The 20492-nt window shown below is 42.7% G+C and overlaps 2 protein-coding genes across 3 annotated transcripts in view; one reads left to right on the forward strand and one right to left on the reverse strand.

The window, feature by feature from the left end:
- Nucleotides 1-20492, forward strand: part of mthfd1l (methylenetetrahydrofolate dehydrogenase (NADP+ dependent) 1 like) — a 200997-nt gene that overhangs the window by 137249 nt on the left and 43256 nt on the right. The gene's annotated exons all lie outside the window — the stretch shown is intronic.
- syne1a (spectrin repeat containing, nuclear envelope 1a) overlaps nucleotides 1-20492 on the reverse strand; it is a 166855-nt gene that overhangs the window by 41802 nt on the left and 104561 nt on the right. The window contains exons 68-92 of the mRNA XM_046061634.1: nucleotides 19852-20178; nucleotides 19503-19655; nucleotides 19043-19210; nucleotides 18088-18264; nucleotides 14992-15138; nucleotides 14548-14673; nucleotides 14217-14393; nucleotides 13815-14080; nucleotides 13401-13557; nucleotides 12894-13292; nucleotides 11148-12752; nucleotides 10219-10556; nucleotides 9967-10111; nucleotides 9431-9649; nucleotides 8021-8301; nucleotides 7487-7652; nucleotides 7191-7346; nucleotides 6712-6864; nucleotides 5894-6076; nucleotides 5616-5753; nucleotides 5150-5335; nucleotides 4358-4480; nucleotides 3952-4134; nucleotides 3157-3300; nucleotides 724-951 (exon numbers count right to left, since the gene is read on the reverse strand). Coding sequence (XP_045917590.1) covers nucleotides 724-951; nucleotides 3157-3300; nucleotides 3952-4134; nucleotides 4358-4480; nucleotides 5150-5335; nucleotides 5616-5753; nucleotides 5894-6076; nucleotides 6712-6864; nucleotides 7191-7346; nucleotides 7487-7652; nucleotides 8021-8301; nucleotides 9431-9649; nucleotides 9967-10111; nucleotides 10219-10556; nucleotides 11148-12752; nucleotides 12894-13292; nucleotides 13401-13557; nucleotides 13815-14080; nucleotides 14217-14393; nucleotides 14548-14673; nucleotides 14992-15138; nucleotides 18088-18264; nucleotides 19043-19210; nucleotides 19503-19655; nucleotides 19852-20178 — 6345 coding nt within the window. The remainder of the gene's footprint in view (nucleotides 1-723; nucleotides 952-3156; nucleotides 3301-3951; nucleotides 4135-4357; nucleotides 4481-5149; nucleotides 5336-5615; nucleotides 5754-5893; nucleotides 6077-6711; nucleotides 6865-7190; nucleotides 7347-7486; nucleotides 7653-8020; nucleotides 8302-9430; nucleotides 9650-9966; nucleotides 10112-10218; nucleotides 10557-11147; nucleotides 12753-12893; nucleotides 13293-13400; nucleotides 13558-13814; nucleotides 14081-14216; nucleotides 14394-14547; nucleotides 14674-14991; nucleotides 15139-18087; nucleotides 18265-19042; nucleotides 19211-19502; nucleotides 19656-19851; nucleotides 20179-20492) is intronic.

Genomic DNA, 20492 nt, shown 5'->3' on the forward strand with positions numbered 1-20492 from the left:
ATAACAAGAATGAATGATCAAGCCAAGGAAGCAAACTGTAGTAGCAGGCAGACAGATTCAGGCTAATATGAAGCAAAGTGAAGTGACACAGCACATTATCGGCTATCGGCGCAGTAATACGCATAAGGAGGCAGCCAGAATAGTAACACTTAAGGTGTAGGGAAGATGAGGAAAAAAAGCTTGGGTTATTTCTGTGCATAACAAAAATGAGGTGCAGAAAGAAATAGAATGGAGGAACAGGATTATTATAGCGAGAAAAGGCTTATTGTGAACCAGGAGTGCTGTTATATTTACCTCTAATAGGCCACTGAATACATGCACACAAGGCCCTGCAGCCCAATTTAAGATTAAATGTTATCCCATGACATGACATGGAGAACTGTTATATTGTTAACTTGGAACAGAATTGCACAGAAATAACTTTGTACACTGTTACTGGGAAAATAAGGGGACTTAAGAGTTAGCCCTGTAATCTGTCATCCTCAGACATCCTCTAATTTGGGATAACTTTAAGGTAATTACATTACTGTGTAATGAACTGTAAACAACCTCTAGAAACCCCAAAAGGACCCCTGAGGTTCACAGGACAGAGAGAAAAGAAGAAGGGATAGAGTCTATACATGCAAACACACAAACAGTTGTGGCCCAGCCATGCAGTATGCAGTATGTACATGACTCCTTGGGGGATTGTGTATATGTCCAAAAAGGGCTTTGGCCACTCACCATGACGACTGAGGGGTGGGCTGGATGTTGCTTGGTGGCAGTGGCGGCGGTTGCCACGGCACTGGGCAGCTCCTCATCACTAAGCTCATCCATGCCGTCTGAAAGGCCCTCCACCTCGCTGACCGTCAGCAGCATGGTGGCGTGTTTGGCCTTCACTGTCAGCATCTTACACTTGGAGTGGAGCGAGGCAATCTGCTCCTGGTAGCCACGGATCTTCTGGGCCAGCTCCTGTCAAAACATCCCCCCCAGACAGAAAACACCACCACCCCCAGGGTCAGGAGAGTGTGGTTCAGCCCACAATCGAAGATCAATAGTTCCTGGTTAAATAGGATCCTGGAAAAAGTGGATAGTTGAGTTGTTTCAGCGTTGAATGTGTTGCCGGTACAAGAGGAGTAAGTGGAGCGGACGCATTCTCTTCTCTCCCCAGTCTCTTTAGGCTTCACAATGTGTACGCATAGAAAGAGAATAGCACTGCCTCACTCTCTCTCTCTTGTTTTTTCTGATTCTCTCTCTCTTCTATATCTCTGAGCCAATCAGAGCAGCACAGAGGCGGGTGACTCAAAGCAGCGGTGAAGCCAACAGACAGGATGTTTGGTTGAGAGAGAGAGACCCTCGCAGAAATAGTTCAAAATCCCTCAGACACTCCTTCTGGTAGGCAAACACAAATGGCAAGGAACAACAGGAAGTGATCTCACTGCCTGCAACCCCCTCCCTCTGCCTGCCACTGCTCTCCTCCACCAATCCTCGGGGCAGATTCCTTTCAACAATAGCGCTTCGTAAGGAGAGAGGGAGTGTTTAGGGAGGAAGAATGACATAGATGGTGTCAAATTACTGCAATGGTATGAGCCGGCAGCCCGGGCCCGGCTCCTCCTTCCCTCCTCCTCTCCCTCCATCTACTACCTCTGTCCCACAGATGGTCAATGCACTGATAATCAGGTCATGTGACTAACTGGGCCAGTGGAGTTACAGTTATCTGCTCAGCTTAGAGATCAAACTCAAATCATGCCAAACTCTGTAGCACCGGAGAGATTGCAGTAACAAGAAAATGTCTACAAACACCTGGGTTCATATATTCCCAGTCAAGTTGTGGAAGTAGATAAAATCTGCCCGAACCATGCAGGGAAAGTAAAAATGTGATCTGTCTCTCTGCAGGTGTTTGCCTCTCTCAGTCTGCCCCCCCCCCGCTTCTCAATCTCACTCTCGGCATTGGGAGATCAAACAACCTTACTCAGCAAAGACTGCAACTGAAAGCACTGGGCTTAGGTAACACAGGTGAAAACCACCTCAGCATCTACACTGTATCAAAGACAACTCTATGCATAGTTACATTTACCATCAGATAAAGGAAGAATGTGTGTTTGTTGAACTTGTACAGGCACAACACAATATCCTCCCAGAATTGCTGTATCTGTTGGCACTGCTCTGATAAATCCCCCTTTAATATGTTAAAGAGGGATTTAATCAGCAGTATGCATTCGGATGGTTTATAGTACTTTTACAGAATATGTTACAGTAACGGCTAACGGTTGGCCACAACTACTCTAGGATACAAAGTACAGTATATTTCCTGCTGTCTCAACTTCTCTTTTTATGTAGTTTTATACTGTTACAAAGTACAGGAAATAAATAATGCCAGACCCCCCTTGTCTCTGTTGCTCTTGGCTCTTTGGTGTTGAAGAAGTTGGCCTCATTAAGAATAGCTATTTTAGACATCAGCATATTGATTTTCTTAAATGCCAAATGTGACAACTAGAATGTTTAAAAACCAAACAAAAAACACTATCATTCTATTGCTACTCTACAGTCAATCCCCCCAAAGCTGGGGCTGTTTTTCATGATTCAGGCTAGGCCCTTCAAGCTTCCATTAAAGAAAATCTTCATGCTACAGCATACAATGATATTTAAAATAGTGTGCTTCCAACTTTGTGGCAACAGTTTAGGGAAGGCAATTTCCTGTTTCAACATGACAAATGTACAATGCTAGATCCATAAAGAAATGAGTTGTGTGTAGAGGAACTTGACTGGCGTTCACAAAGACCTGACCTCAATCCCACCCAACACATTTGGGATGAACTGCAACATTGACTGCAAGCCCGCCTTATTTTTATTCAAAGCAACTTACAATTGCTGTATATGTCAGAGGTTGCACGCCTCTGGAGCAACTAGGGGTTAAGTGTCTTGCTCAGGGACACATTGGTGAATGTCACAGTGGGAATCGAACCTGGGTTACACACCAAGGGCACGTGTCTTATCCAATGTGGGCAGATTCCAAAATAAATCTTATTGAAAAAGCCTTCTCAGAAGATTGAAGGCTGCTAATTGATGCCCATAGTTTTGGAACGATATGTTCAGAAATCACATATGGCTGTAATCTTTGAGTGTTCACATACTTATATTTTAATAAATATATGAGAGACAAAGTGTGTGTCTCACCTCATGGTGGTGTATTTGAGCCTGAAGTTCCTGTATGTTATTGGTGGACACGGGCCGGTCTTGAATGATGCGGTGAGCCTCTTCTATTAATCTCTGGAGGTTTTTCACTTCCTGTTCATACTGCTCATACTGCACCACAGCCTCCTGGGAAAGAGGAAACACACAACAGCAAGGTTAAATGTGAATATTTTCTAAAACAACCATAAATTATGATATATGTTTGTGTAAACATAATATTTATAACATTGTGGTTATTGTGTTTAAGAAATGAATATGTATTTAAGCAGATAATCTCAAATATGACCCTGAGCCAGATCAAACGAACCGATTAATTTTTCAGATCGTAGTGGATCGTAGTTTGGTTAAACTGGTGATGTTCTAGGTGTTTGTCTTCGAGACAGCCTCAGAAAGTCACCTGCTTCTTCGTCTAAAGGCTAATCTTCACTACAGTGAGCTTAAAAGCAAAATCAGCCGGACGACTGGAAGATTATACTGGTCTGATGGGGACTCAAAGACAACACAGACATTCCGGAGAAGGCCTGTTAGGACAATTCAGAGCTATTCCAGCAAGTGATAAGTCAATGTAGAACTATATCAAACAGTCAAACGCTTCTCTATGGTGTAAGGCTTTTATCACATTAATCAATCATGTAATATATTAACAGGATAAAAGCTGTGAGCGCTGTTATTTGTTAGAAAATTTCATCTATTGTGTGACAGCTGACCATAGACTGTATAAAAAAGCAGCTGACACACAACAGTAACACTATTTGCAATACCAGGACTGCCCTCTACCTGCAGGATGTTGCACTGCTGGATTGTGGTATGCTGCAGTTGGCTGGCCTCTTGCTGTAGAGTCTGAGCCGTGCGACAGATAGATAGGCTGGCCACTACCTCCTCTGGTAGCCGGAGGGCGCTCTGACACTGCTGTACTGCTGCCACCTGCTGCTTGAAGCCCTCCATTTCCACCAGCAGACGCTTATGAAGGAATGAAAGTGGATGTTAGACAGTTAAGGAGGAACTGTCAGGTGTTTGATAGCAATAATGCTTTTAAATTTGCATGTAGACAGATGCAGATTGATTGTGGAGGTGATTTTGCAATTGTACCGCATGCACTGTGTGTATGTACAGTATTCTCTCTTTTTTAATCTCTAATACTTGAATCATGTGTAAATGCTGATTATAAACAAAGCGTGCTCACCTGTCTCTGTGTGAGCTGCTCTCTGAGGCTGAGCCTGTTGAGGTCTGGGGAGGCAAGTGTGACCTGAATCTGGTCTACAGCGGCATGGAGGTTCTTCACCTCCGCCTCCAAACACAACATGTCCTGAGAAGAGACACAGACAAATGAGTAAAGCCCATACGAGAGTCGGAGCAGCTCATACTGTATGCATCATAAACATATAATGTAGCCTCTATACACAAGGGGTGAAATTGATTTCCAAAAACTATTATTGATGATGTGGACCTGCTTGCAGTAATACATATTTAATCACACAAGTGTTTTTTTCAGTTCAACAGGCAGGTATCTCTTTAAAACAAAACTCTTCATTTCTAATTGACCTAGATGTATTTCATGTAAAAGGAAATCCCCTAAAAAATCCAAATTCACAGGAGGAACTGCAAATAAATTTCTAAACACACAGCGTTATTAGCAACAATGAGCAACAGACTGTCATCTGGGTACCAGCTGTATAGCAGAACAGATTACTGCTGCACACGCTGAAGCAGTGCGTTCCACTATGACAGTGTAATACTTGCTGAATGACCATAGGGGGCACTGTTGGGTTGTAGCTCTAGTACTAGTACTAAATTTGACTCACTCCAAAGGGACGTGCACATCTTGTTATGCACCGAAATGTTTGGATGAATGAAATTAAATTAGCTACATTTCTTAATGAAGATAATTTGATCCGAGGGGCCCAAACAATTTAGAGGAGTAGCATTATTGATATCTGATTCTTGTAATGCTTGCCACAAAGGGAATGTTGTTTACCTTCGCTGCATCTTGCAGACTCTGGAGGCGAGTCTTGGCAATTTGCTGCAGCTCCTCTGCACGTCTGCTGAGGTGTTTCACCTGCTGAATCCACCTCTCCGTCTGCAACACCTCCCCCAGCTGCTGCTCCCTCTCCCCCATGGCCTCCAAGTCACCATGGAGACCCCGACACTCCCGCAACAATGCCTGTCAGCATAGGAACATAAATTACAAGTCAAAGAGAGGGGCCTCTTATGCCGCAATTATACTAATTAAGGCCGGCCAACACACTGTACAGTACGTGACATGTCACTGAGAAATTAAACAAGTGTGTGAATATAATTAGCTGTAAATTTGTCAAGTAGGTTAATACAGGAAATATTAGCATTTATTTTTGTGGATAAATAAATATAAAATGTATCAAAACCCATTTTTTGTAGCAGTTTTCAGAAATCTTGAATTCCTGCTGTGACTCATTAAGACTCACCTGGTGTGCTCGAATTTGCTCCTGCAGCTGGGACGCAGTGCTCCAGATGATACTACCAGTGACCAGAGCCTCTGCCTTTTCTGTCCAGCTCAAAATGAACGCTTTCATACTCTGATATTCCTCCACCTGTCTCTCTGCCTGCTCATAGGAGAAAGATCAGGACCAAAAAGACAGAAGATTCAATGCAGACGGAAATGAATGAAACCATGCGTTGTCACACAGACTGGAAACTGTTTAGGCAGGTCTACATGACATAGTGAACTGAATGGATGTCTCACCTTCTTCAGTCTGTTGGCTCTGTCCTGGACCTGCTGTGTGGTGTGGCGCTGCACCTCTGTAAGTTTAGCCACAGCATCGCCCAGCTGCTTACACAGCAGAGGGTTCTGCTCCCCAAACTCCTGCACCGATACTCTCAACTCTGTCAGAGAGCGCCCACAGCATTCACACTCTTCACAAAGAGTCTGTAAGAGAGGAGAGGATTCAATTAAAATTGAATAGTTAACTTTCTTTCCAAGAGTTAGATAAGAAGATTGATACCACTCTCATGTTTGTCAACAAATAGCACTATGAATCTACAGTGGCAGGTTAGCTTAGCATAAAGACTGGAAACATAGACAAACAGTTACAGCTTTGTCTAAAGCTAACAAAGTCCACCTATGAATGCCTCTAAATTGGATGTTATATCTTGTTATAACTTTTTTCTTTAATTTTAACAAAATCAAAGTATAAAGACAACAAGGTTTTACAGGAGAGCAGTGATTGATTAGTGAACTTTAGAGGTGCTAATAGGCAGAATAGTTCAGAAAATTACAAAATGTTCCATTGACTACACACACTCCAGGCTTTGTGGGTCTACAGATGGGCAGAAGAGTGAGAAAAGAAAAATGGTTGGGGCGACAAGAAGGAGAACAGGAGGGAAGGGGCTCAGACTCCCATCTGGATTACTCCTCTCAGAAGTGGGTCACTCTTGAAGGCAGAATTCAGTTTATGCCATTCCAACTCTCACACACTCATTAACCTCAACATCTGCAAAATGAATAGCCAATTTAACAGGGGTTAATTGCCTGTTAATTAGTCAATCTGTCAGGTTGATTACTTTGGTCTGTTCTTTTGCCTCCTCCAGGTCGGCACCCTTGTCTTCCAATTTCAGAGCAATGGTCTTCAGCTTCGCCTCGATGTCCTGGAGTCTGGAGCTGAAGTCCTCTTTCACATCTCTAGTCTGCTGTACCTCCCTTTCCCTCGCCTGGACCTAAAGCAGATGACAGAAATACACACATTTCCATGTTAGTCTTTTAACAAAGCTAAATAGTTATTTGGACACACAAAGAGCCCTGCAGAAGGGAGTAAAGTCATAAACCAGACTACACAGAAGAACTCATACAAGCCAGCTTTACGCTGGGACATAATGTATACAGAACATTTACATTCAAGAAAATAGTTTGAAAGTGTTGTCACTGCACATGCAACAGAGTCCTTAATACAACAAACACCAGCAACAGTCAAAGTTTGCTATCTGATTACAAATCTACTAAACAAACATTTGACATTTAATCATCGGCAGCTTAGAGGGGTCACCTGGTCTTCAGCGGAGCCAAGAGCTAGTGCCACCTCAGCCAGCTGCATGCTGAGCTCAGAGGGCAGACCAGCCTGGAGGTCCTGGTACTTGGACTGCTGCAGCTCTGTCATGCGCTCCACACTCTGACGCCTGCTGATGACCTCACCATGTGCAGTCTACAACACAGAAAAAAACAACCAAACATATTTCTGTTGTGATATGAAACTGTTGAAAAAAGCCAAGAGAAGGGCATGGTGGTTTGTTCCCATGTGTAAAGTGTGTGTGTGTGAGTGTGTAAGTGTGTGTGTATACCTACCTCTAACTCTTGAAGCAGTGAATCTAGGTCAGCAGTGGGACTCAGAAGTAAGCCACGAGTATCTTGGATCCAGCCTTTGACCAAGCCCAGCTCTTTCTCAACCTCCTCTCTCTCCCTCAATTCCTGGTGTACCTGAGCCCTGCTGGCTCGTACCTGCAACACGAGGCTATACAAGGCATAGTGGCAAAGATCACTTAAAATGTTCTTACAAAATTATGTTACTTGCAAAAAATAAAAAGATAAAAAGATGTTCTTCTCCAAATGTCATTCCACAAAACTTTATACTATTCGTGCAACAGCTAATGTTTTGTGTATATATAAAGCAAGTCTTCATGTAGTGAGTTTGCATCCATTATCTAAAAAGCTTATCCGTGCAGGGTTGAGGGGTGGCTGGCATCAATCCCAGCTGACATTGGGTGAGTAAGATTGAATTTATTATTTAGAAGATACTAATATACATTTTTAGTTAATCCAAAGTCATAGCTTAATCATGTTTTTGGTTTGCAGGAGCAGCCACAGCACTGAGACACTCACCTGTCATATTGCTCCTGCATGCTTCTGATTTCTTGTAGGCAAGGTGTCTCCTCATGTCCATTCTCTGTCTTTTTCTCCATTGCCTCCTCCTCCTCTCCTCTGAGGCTGCAAGTATGTTGCCTCAACAGGGCCAGGATGGACTGCTCTCTCTCCACCTCAAAGCTGAATGAGTCATGGTACTCCAGGAGGCTCTGAAGCGCCGCCCTGGTGGCAGCCTTCTCAACTGTGCTGTCTGGGACACGGCTGTGGAGGTCTTGGGACACAGAGCGCACCTTCTCCATCTGAGGGAAGTGTATTTTCAAAGATTCAGGTTCAGGTGACGCAGCAGATTTACTGATGAAGCTTTTGACCACTTGTAGCACTATGATGTCACAGGGTCCCTGTTTTGTTTATATAGTGCACATACATGGGCGAAGACACATGACACAAAACACACACAATAAATTTTGTTTACAAGAAAATCTACAGGGCTCCAGACTCTCCATTTGATTGAAAGGTGTCATTTGAATATCATTATGTTCCTGAAAGACATCTATGCCAGATATCGACAATGTTGTGTTCACTGACCCTTTGTTTCTATGGACCAGAGAGCCAATTTGAAAGAACAAATTCTATCAAAGTCAAAGAACTGTCACTTCTTAGCTTAATGGTGGGCATTTAAGAGCACTGGTTCCAACCACCGGGGCTGGGACACATACATTTAAAAAGGTCTACAAGATGATTTAAGGGATAAGAATAAAAAAAAGGAAATAATCTACTATATTTTTGTTTTCATGACTTGTCTCTAATTTGGCTTTTTCATGTGAAATACTGGATACTTTAACTAATATGTGAGACCTCACCTGTGACATTTCTTCATTTCACTAATAGTGTTTCTCACAATATATCTACAATATACAATATTCCCTGTCAACGGCAGAAACAAGAGTCTAGAGATTCAAGTGCAGAGCATGGCATCATGTCCAGTAGAACAAAGGGGCCATGGAAATACAGTGGACAACAGGAAATATGCCACATATGAGGAAGTGACCACCATTGTTTACAGTGTGACCTAATTTCCCTTTTAGGAGCAGTGCTTTGTGGGAAGTCTTGGGAGCTGACAGTGTTCATGCTTAAAATAGGTCGAAAGGCGGGAAAACACTTCATGACACAGTGTGTTTTGGCAGGAAGAAACAACTGGCCTGAAGCCTGGAGTTACATCACAGCACACCAACTGGTATTTAGTTGTTGCTGCGTTTGACCTAATTCTGTAGAAGCAAGAACATTTTTTTAGACTTGTGTGTTTGTCGGCTGCGTCATGTCAGTATAAACTCACCACATATACAGTACTGCCCTTGATCATGCAGAGCACACACTCATACAGGGAATCATGTACTATATGAGCAACAAATGTGCAGTATCTTCTCTTACCTTGTCAGTGAAGTTCCTCCACTCCCTTGCAGTGTCCTCAAGTGCCCTCTCCTGGGCTCGGGCCACACTGCGGAGCCTGGTCCACCGTTGCCACAGGGACGACACAGAGTGGCTGGTGACTGCTTTGCTGGACTCAGAGACGATCTGCTCTAACTGTGTTGCATTCTCTTTCAAAGCGTTCAGAGGCAATTCTAGGAGGTCAATGTGAGCCACCAGAGACTATAGCCAAAAGATTACAGCAGATACACACAAGTCATTACAATCAATGCAGTCTTCTGAAAAATGTATACTATTGGAAACATCAATTCTTCTCTTAAAGAAACAACTCTGCAGACAAATAGTGAACAAGGAATAATGCATGAATCCTCCACTATTGAAATATTTATGAGCATCTGCTACCATGACAAGAACAAATATTGAAATTTACTATAATAGCCACATGGGACACAGCACATGCAAATTAGATGATTTCTCTGAACATCGAATACCCATTTTCTACAGGATCTCAGTTTTGTGAGTGTAAGACAGTGTCCCACCTTGTATCTCTGACACTTTTCCTCTGCCTGCTGGATACTGACAGCTTTAGCTGTAGTGAACATGGCCATTTTGCTCTCTGCATCATTCATCTGTTCAACTAGTGTCTCTTTCTCATGTTGGAAGGAGTCCCATAGAGCTGTACAACTGAGAAAATTTTACAAGATTTATTATTAAAATATGCATCATATGGACTGCACATGCCAGCTGTGTATACATATGTTACTTGGCTTTACATTAACATTAATACACACCTCTGAAGCGCCTCTCTGTAAGCATCCAGTTGCTGTTTGACTTCTGTGTTTCTCAGCTGCATAGCCTCAACTTTTTCTCTGAGTTCACTCATCACTCCTGCTTCCATCAAGTCCTCCAGCAGAGGATCCAAAGTCCTTAGCTCCTCTAAGCCAGCTGTGAAATTCTTTTCCTGGGCTCGAATTTCTTTCAGCTCCTGCACACAATCTGCCTGGTTCTCAAGCTCCACCCCCGAGCTGGCCCTCTGGAGCACAGCTGCAGCAGAGTCCAGCCATGTCTGCATGGACTGCAGAGATAAGTGGTGCCTCTGGACCAGGGAAAGAGCTTGATCCACAGCCAGCTAGAATATGCAGAAGGTGATTTCATTAACTTCAGTTTTTGCTTCTTTCTACATGAATTTCTTTCCACAAATGAAGTTAGAAATACATGCCAAATTCGTGACTAAATCATTACAAGCATGGTCCTGCCAGCAACAAATATTAACGTACAGTATATCTGCAGATGTATAAATAGTTCCAGTTCAGGAGCTTTACTTCCAACCTTTAGTTTTCTCTATAGTAGTATGTACAGTACAAGTTATCATCACATATCAAACTGTCAAAGGTCAACAGTGGGGAATGGAGTGAGAAAAGGCTCTGCTACTCTATTCCATTACAGATTTACTAATTATGCAACATAATGGAATCTTTGGGATAAGGTATTTAAATACATTAATTCCCCACAATAGTTATAAATTAATTATAACATAAGAACATATTCAAACTTCATGGAATCCCTTGAACTGTCTTTGAAATGTTCCATCTTCCCTAAGCCTATTAATATTAACATTATGGGTGAACAGGAGAATTAATAATATTCAATAGATTCAAGCTTCGCATGATGGGATAGAAAAAGTCCCTATGATTGCAATTTCTGAATAACATACACTTACCTCTTTTTTGCTAATTCCTCGTTGAACTTCAGCTCCCAGCTTTGCCAGCTCATGAAGTTTCTCTTCTATATGGGCAGGAACAGTTTCTTTTCTACTACAATACCTTTGCTTTTCTCTGCTACCCAATGCATCTCCTATCCTAAATCTACTCTTCACTTCCTCTTCCACGATCTTCAGTTTGCGCATTTCCTCATATACCCTCTCAATTTTGACCGCTGAAAGGGTCAATGGCTCATTTAATTTGTCCTTGATAGTCTTCAACCTTTCCAACATTTTCTCAGTCTCTTTTGTGAAATCTTCATTCTTTGTGACCTTCGTTTCACTTTCTTCAACAAAACCTTTTACTTCAAACCGTAAAGACTGCAATGATTGAAGCTGCAGTGTAGTTTCCTGAAAGGCAGCAGGATCAAACTTCAGACAGAGGCCTTTAGTTTGTTGAATACATTCTTTAGCCTGAGAGCTCACACAATCCAGACTTTCAAGCAGCGAATAGAGACTTGTGATTTTATCCATGGCACAAAGTTCTGGGTCTGACTTAAGTTCGACTAGCTTCTCTTTCACAGACTTAAACTCTGATTCCAACTTGGTGGACACTCTGTTGTGTTCAACTAGGGTTTTATAGCAATCATCTAAGTGCTTAATTTTCTCATCATTTATCCTTTTCAGTGTGTTGTGGAGGCTGATCAGCTGCTGTGTCTCTTCAGCTCTGTATTGCTGACCCCTACTGAGAAACCCCTCATTTTTGCCATGCAGTTCTCTCACAGCGGGGCTAATACGACATAAACTTTCATGAATATTTCTGTGTTCACTAATTAGACAAACAAGTCCTTCAACTCTAATACTGATAGTCTGCTTCTCCAGATTGTCAAACTGCTCCTGAAGCTCCTCCAGTGCATTAAGAGTAATATCAAAGAAAGTGCTGTATTCTTTTCGCTCCAAGATTATTTGTTGCACTCTGTCCTTTTTCTCTTTGGCTAGAGCTAGGATGGCATTGTACTGCTGAGGCAGGGCATTGAGCCTCTCATCTAGGTAGCAATGATCAATCTCATTCAGAGTAGGGAGGATCTCCTGGCCTATTCTTTGGACGATAAGAAGAAGGTTCTCGTACTCTGAAGCTTGTTCTAGGACATTCTGAAAGTTAGACAGCTGTGGTTGCAATTCCGAGCTATCGTCAATGTTGCTTAAATTTATTTCAGGGAAGGTGATGGCATCTGCTCGTCTCAACCAGTGGCAAGTCTTATCCAGGTCAACCTGGAAGTACTTCCTGGAGGTCAAGGCTTTCTCTAAGTCTGCGAGACGCTGGGTGGTCCTGTGGAGGGCACTTTCAAACACTGCCTGTAGCTTCTCAAGTCTGGCCAGGGTTTCTGCTCTCTCTTTGTCAGTGGCATCTCTTTCTAGCTCTCGCCCTTGTATCCAGAGAGATGCCAGCTCTCTCTGGTATGCTCGTAAACCACTTTGGACGCCCTGACAAGCAGCAACCTGTTTGGCTAGGTCCTCAGGGAGAAGCGCTATGTGGTCATCTATTAAAGCCTGTCTCTCCTGTTGCTGTACCCAAGACAGAGCTCTCCCCAGGCCTTGAAGGAACTGTGTTCTCTCTGTAAAGGCCTAGAAAGGGAAGAGTTTAACATTAACAGCTTGAAAAAGATGTATCATATTTTTTCTGGCAACACAAAGTCTAATTAGAAAGTTAGGTCCTTTAGGACATAATTAAAATTTTAATCCAATAAAAAAAATTCAGCTGTTTACCTTACTGAGGTACTTCCTCCTTTGGGCCACCCGAGCGCCCAGAGCCTCCACCTCAGTCTGGGCTTGTTCAACAAGCTCCTGTAGGTATCTCTTCTCACTCAGCCCCAGTCTGGAAGCCACAGCCTGGGCCTCGCTCACTGCCTGACCCAGCAGCTGCTGACGGGCCTCCAGTTCTACACACACACTCAGGTGGTCAAACAGGAAACTCTGAGCCAGATCGGGGGGCGGGCTGGTTTTCAGCGCAGAAGTAAGAGCAGGCCGCTGCTCCTCCACCCACTCCCGGGCATCCCTCAGTTGGCTTTCAACCCGGGCAAGATCCTCTAAGGTCTGTGCGGAGTCCTGGATCTTCTGTTGAATCAGGGTTTCAAGCTGGGCCCAGCGCTGCTCCAGATGACCCACCTAAGGAAAGGCACAATACTGAATACAACTAGACCAAGTACTTATACACATTATTATAAGTTTCCAACCACCTTAAGAAGCAGAAGAACTACAAGAATGGAGCTCCACCTGTTGCTTAACCAGTTCCTTGTCTAGCAGGCTAAGTCGAGGCAGGATAGCTTGTCTCTGGTCTCGGAGGTCTTCTAGAGTTGCTCTCTGCTCCTCTAGGTCACTGGAAAGCTTCCTCAGAGCCTCTAGATGCTCACTGGTACTCTCTGTGTCAGCCCTAGGTACACACAGGCATGGATTGAGGGACATCTGGTCAATACTGTAGTACAGTAATAAAGATATACAGTAATTATCTTTGCTGAGATAAAGAAAAAGCAATGTTTGTAACACAAGAGGAAGTGTGTGTTTATACAGTAAATATGGTATATACAGTCTTGTCAAATAAATCCATTCACTTAATCATTGATGTACAGTATGTTTAAAAATCTACACAGAATAGTGAAACACTACAGTGTTGACACAAGAGTTTGATACCTGGCGAGGTAATCCCATTCCCTGGATACTTGGTGGAAAAGTTCCTCCACTGCAACAACAATCTCCTGGTACTCCCCACTTCGCTGCATGTCTTCCCCCCGCAGGGCCTCCAGTTCTTCTGCTCGCTGGCCCAGATCCATCCAGCTTCTCCTCAGTCTCCTTATCTCCTCCAGGGCAGGAGAGATCTGTCCATCTGTCAACCTACCAGTAGCTTCATTCAAATGAGTTACCTCAGACTGTCTCTCCTTAATGTGCTGAAGGAATTCCTGCAAGAACAATAGTGGATATTCACATTCACACTGAAGATATCTACAATTTAATTTTACAATAACACAGTGTTGTTGATAACTGAAGGTATAAAACAAAAACCATTTATCATCAGCATATAAACCATACACAGACCTGAGCCTTGTCCAGCTGGTTCTGTGCAATCTTGGGCTCCAGCTCTGCAGGTCTCCTGATGAGGTTCTGAAGTTGCTGCTCTGTCTCTCTCAGCTGGACCTCCAGATCTGCCTTCTGCTCCTCAGTGTCCCTCCAGCTGTCTGCTACCTCCTCACAAAGCAACATACGCTCCTCAATCTAGACACAAAAACACAATGGAATCAATTCATAGTCAAGCAATTTGTCAAACAAAATATTACATTTTAAAACCTGAACAGTTGACTATTACAGCTGCAAACACTCACCCTGAAATGGTCTATTTTTTTTTAAAGGCGTGTTAAAGCTAACTGACCTGCAGTTTGACCTGCTGGATAGCTGCTGCGGTCTCCCTGACCCTCAGCACGGACAGGTCACATGCTGAGCACACAAGCTGGAGGTAAGTACTGGCCTGTTCCTGGAGAGCCCGTTCCTGCTTCACCTGCCAAACAAAGTGTCTGTTAATGGTCCTATGATTTTATTGACAATCTGCAAAACTACATGTACACATGCCCACATTTTGGTTCCTATCCAAAACACAAAAATAAAGCAAATTATCTGTGAGATTGCTGTATGGCAGCAATGTATATATCACTACTATTAACTCAGAAATCTGTTCATAATTTCAGGAAGGAGCATGTGTTCCCTTTAATATTGAGCAATGATTTAATCGAGGCAAGCATCTAACCCATTATGATGATCATTAGGTCCTTGCAAAATACCAAACTCTTTGTTAAGGAAAAGGTAGTGGCTTACTGACCTGCAGTAGCGCCTCTTCCAGACTGAGAGGAGGATGCGCAGGAGGCTGTGGTTCCTCTGAAGCAGATGTCAACCAGGTCTGGCACTGCTGCAGTGTGTCCTGGAGGCTCACATGTCTCTGTAACTCATGGTCCAGACTTTGATACACCTGAAAGACATGGACAGATACATTTCAGTGCTACATGTCTGGATTGAACACTTAGAAAAATTTGATTGAAACTCCTTTCAATATTGTGTAGGGCTGCACGATTTGGAGAAAAGGTCATATTGCAATTATTGTGGACAATACTGTGATTTTTTGGGTTTGTGATATTATGGAACAAATGTTACTTTACTTTGAGTCTACTTGCTTGATTATCAAGGAAAATGCAAAAAAGGATACTGACATTTAGAAATGTGTATTTATTTCTCAACTTGAACGTTAATGTTGAAAGTTAAACAAACATAAGAAGAAATAAAAATTACATACAAAATACAGATTTTGCCACATTGTACACAGCTCACAGAAAACTCCACTGTGATTGGTGCATTGCAGCTTGTGGGACTTTTAGATTTTGAACCAGGGACAGATACACAATACACCAGCAGCACTAACACAACCCACGCCATGCTGACCGAACAAGATTTATAACAATAACTTTAGTAAAACAGATGTAAAACAGAACAAGGGGAGCATGTTGAGCTCAGGAGGAGGTGGCTAAAGGGAGCACATATTGGCACAATGGCATCCTAGCTCTGGCTAAATCTACATCTGTCCACTGCAGACGCTCTATCCACTGCCTGGATGAGGATCTAGCATGACTGAGTGTATCAGTATAATATCATAACACTAAGGGCTCGACGGTGGCCCGACGGCCCGGGGTCAGTAAAACGTAACGTCGGGACAGTTGAACTAGTGGGCCAGTGCAAAAACATTAGTATTTAAAAAAAAAAATGAAACTCAACATCCTGCAGTTGTTTTGCAGCTCTTGGCGCGCACCAATGTCTAATCCAGAGTTGTAGTTATGTGACGAGAGGTTGTCAAATGTTATTTCTCTAATCTCAATCATGCAGCAACCTCTGGGTCGAAAGTGAAACCATGCAGATGGAACTTAAAGCTGCATTATCTCTAACGGCCAGCAGGGGGCGAGTTCCATTAGAAATAATGGTAAAATGTTGCTACTTCTCAGCTGATTTATTACCTCAGTAAACACTTTTAAATGAGTTTATGGTCTCAGTCGCTAGTTTCAAGTCTTCTTCAACACAGCGTTATGTTAATTTAGTATATTATGGTCCTATTTAGGGGAAAATAGACGATAATGCAGCGTATGCTTTTGGACGGGACTACCTTGTGATTGACAGGTTGCTACCATGGCAACCTGTTCATCAGGATAGAGGCCACTCATGTCCGCTGCTCTGTGTACATTTTTCATAAATGGCTGTCAGCAGAAGAGCACATCATGTTTGAGTCTGTTAGTATGTTTTGTTTTAAAAGTAAATTTTTTTGTTAACCTTTTAATTTTTTATAATTTTAACTGTGATTACATTTTTGTTTAGTTTTTTTATACCCAGTATGTATTTAATAAATGATTAAACACTTTTGGAAGGAGGGACAGTAAAAATTGTCTTCGGGCCACTAAGAAACCACAAACCCACTGGCCCAGTGGGGTCAGTTGCAAAAAAGTTTAACGTTGAGCCCTGAAATGTATTATGTTCAGTTAATTGCATACTGTTAATATATTCATTACTATGTTAATTATAATTTTACCACTAGTTGAATCCATTTCCAGCTGTTTCATTTCTGTAGGTTTTTTTTATTTATTAAATCCTTGTGCAAGAAAAATGCTCGACAGTGGTCTCTAACTTGTTAATGCTAAGTACTAACACACTAACTCACACACACAGCACACTTTTTTTGTTTAATTAAATGACACCTTTTTGCTGTTATATAATCGCACAGGGTGACATTGTGATTGTGATTGTAATTACGATTAGATTAATCGTGTAGCCCTAATATTGGGCTTTATTAAATGTGTAGTCTTAACACTTCTACATATTAATTCAAGAAAGAAATTAAAGTGAGAACAAACTGTTTTCTACTAACAGCACAATACACACATACAATAACACAAATACAAAGTGAACGAAACCTTAATTGCTGTAGCTAGAGGCTGCTAGACTGCATAGCTTTAAAGGCAGTATAGCATCGCCAAACACGAATATACATTAAATGTTAAAACCCGAACAAGTAGGCAGTAACGCAGTGTTGTATCTGACAGGTGTTGAATGTGGAGGCGTCCATGCCCTCCAGGGGAGAGCGCAACAGCAAGGTCTGATTGACAGTGTTAATATGAGAGCCCAAAAGTGGGAAGGATGGGGGGCATGTATTGGCAAACCGCCCAGTGTATTTGGCAAAGGCTAGAAGGTTGGCATGGTGGCAAGTGGCAGGCGGGATATTAGAGCTGTGTTGTGCTGGGACACAGTTGGCAGCCATCGTAACACTGGAGGCGCAGTTGTAGAGAAGCCAGCAGCGTAGTGGTAAAGTGTGGCTGGATCACACAATGCCAGATTGGATGTGTGAGTGCTGGTGGAGGTGGTGTCTTGGGAGGTGAGCTATGATGACAGAGTAGAGGCTGCCAAAATGACAGAGTGGGGCTGGATTAGAGGGCTCGCCAGATCTACTGAATAGTGGCGTGTGACCATTTTTGGCTCAGGCATGAAAAAGTGGAGTTGACAGGGGATATGCAGAGATTAATATGGGGAGATTGAGTTAGTGATTTTGGCTGGTGGGGTCTGTCTGAGTATGGATGTCGTTGAGCTCCACTTTGGCAGCCTTAATTGGTCGTGCCCTCTACACTGGCAGCAAAGGGCTGTCTTGAGAGACGGGTTTAAGTGTCAGAATGGGTTAGGATTAAGTGGATGTCTAGGCTGTTGGAATATTAACAGCAGTGATATGTAGAGTGCGTGTGTCTGTGCATGCATGTGTGGTCACATCCATGGATACATGTGCAAATGTGCATGCATGTAATCCACCAATATGTCTTAAATAAATGTGTAAGAAGCATTTCACTACTTCAAACACAGAATACACGTCTTTCTCAGCTTCCCATTCACTCACTCTCTGCGCTGTGCTACAGATGGCAGAGTAGCTGTCTCTGGTGCCTTGCTGGTGAGCCTGGACCTGCTGTTTCAGCCTGCTCTGCACACGGTCACTGCAGCCTTGTACCAGGTGGGCTCCTTGCTCCTTAAGGCCTGCCAAGCGATCCTCAAAGCCCACGATTTCCTCCATGATAGCCTGTGGACAAAGTAACAAGTAGGATAATGTTCAAAAGAGCCTCCAGTGGAGTAAGTATTACAGATTATTAGGGATTATTAGTGAGTTAGCAATTAGAAAATCTGTTATGGATTTGGACTTAAACTACTTAGAGAAAACCTTTTTGCTGAAACAAAATTTAATTAATTAATAAAGTTTTTTTATCTATTCTTTATTAATATACCATTGTTTTATCCAAAGAATTTGGATTAAAGCAGACTTGTGTTAAATAAGTAATTTTACTCGTGTTGTTGTAATTTTGTACAGTCATGTAAAACTGAAATAACTAAGCTAAAACTTCAGACATCAGGTACTGTGTGTGAAACGTATGTAACTCTTAAATGACAAAATCACATTGACTACTTGCTAGTGCATTTAATAACATTTTTTAAGTCAGAACTCATACTAATGATGATTAATAACTTAAAACCATATTATATGATTTAAGCTCCCCAGGTTTGGTGATTTAGGAATGTTTCTTGAGCAAAACAGACACCGTAGAATGCTAACAGCTGAAGAGAAATGTTCAGCAATTCTGCTACAATATGCAGTTACGGAAAAATACATACATCCTAAACGTCCTAAAAGTAACTTTTACTAAATGTAATAGGTGTTTAATATAATAACGACAACAACAGGATAGCACTTTAAATCTGTTAGTTCAGCTTAATATTAAGAATTTCCTTAGGGATCAAAGTAGGCACTTCTGCTCTCTAATCAAGGCAACAAGAGCAAAACATCAAGTAATGTGATTGGTTACCTTGTGCCTGGCCAGCTGTTGAGTGGCGGCCTCCAGGCTGCCACCCACAGTGGGATCAGGAGTCACCATCCTGCTGGACATCTGGAGCAGCCAGCGCTCTACTTCCTGAAGCTCGTTGTGGTAAGCTTCCTGTTCCTTCACCTGGCCTTCTAGATTCTCCACATGTGCCTGGACCACGTAATTCATAAAATGTGAGCACACACACAGGCAGATTATACTGATTACAAACAGGCTATTCGACACTCCATTACAACAGCCTTCCTGACAGAGTTGCATGCTCTTTATCTATTAGCCTTCCTAAACCGTCTTTATCTGTATTACTGATGTTACATGTAAGCAATAAGTGAAATTGTTATGGGATCATTTGCCTAAGTTCATTTGCTAGGTCACCTGCAAAGAAAGAGCATGTTCCTCTCTGTACATGTATACCAACTACTATTATCTGAGCACAGGTTCTTACCATGGTAGTATTACAGAGTTCAGTGTAGTCCTTTTTCAGTCTGTTCATTTTCTCTCTGATGGATGGGTAGTGGACAGAGGCCAGCAGAGCGTCTCCCTTCTCCAACACTGACCTGATGGATCCATCATGGGACTGAACCATCTGCAACAGAGCCTGGGGACACAGACAGACATTGTGTGGCTTTAGTGTCCTCTAATATAGAGGAAAGACCATCCTTAGTACAGTTGAGTACCTTATGTGTTGTTACTACTGTTGTATTAGATCATTTCTCTATTTACTATATGATTTACATTTAAATACATTAGAGTCACATAGAAAAGACAGAGAAATTACATAGTTGCTGCTATACCTTATACTTAGCCAGCAGTGCTCTCCGTTGGTACAGTTCAGCCTTGGGTTCCACCGGGGTGCTGAGCAAAGCCCTAGTCTCTACCAGCCACTGGGCCTGAGCCTTATACCGGTCCTGGAACTCCCTAGCCAGCAGTAATGCCCGCTGTAGAAAGCTGTGCTCCTGCCTCAGCCCACCTGCAAGTTCCTCCAGCTGGGAAAGACGAGCCTCTACCTCCCCTCCTAAACTCTCAGCTCCAGCCTCGTTCAGGAAGCCTGCTGCCTGCTCGGCGCGCTCTCTTAGTGATTTCAGGAAACTGTGACCATGTTGGAGCTCAGACTGGAGTGTCTGGGTGAAAGAGAGACCAGAAATACAACTCAGCATGGGTGCTGATAAAGTGTTATCAGCATTACGTTATCCTAAATGACCTTCAAAAAAAAGACAGCTTTCTGTATTGGTGTACCGAAATTGAAGCAGTTATGCTCTAGGATGAGGAAATCCTACTAGCATAGTTTCCATGACTTTGAGATTAACATTCAAACACAATATCACTGATTTATATGTCCTTCACAGGGCTGCCCCAGTCACCCAGACCAGGCTGGCAGTGTGTTTGAAAGGCTTTGAACCCATCAGGTAGGCTGACACCTGCATGGCGAGATGTG

Source organism: Micropterus dolomieu, linkage group LG10 (assembly GCF_021292245.1).
Source record: "Micropterus dolomieu isolate WLL.071019.BEF.003 ecotype Adirondacks linkage group LG10, ASM2129224v1, whole genome shotgun sequence".
Lineage (NCBI taxonomy): Eukaryota > Metazoa > Chordata > Actinopteri > Centrarchiformes > Centrarchidae > Micropterus > Micropterus dolomieu.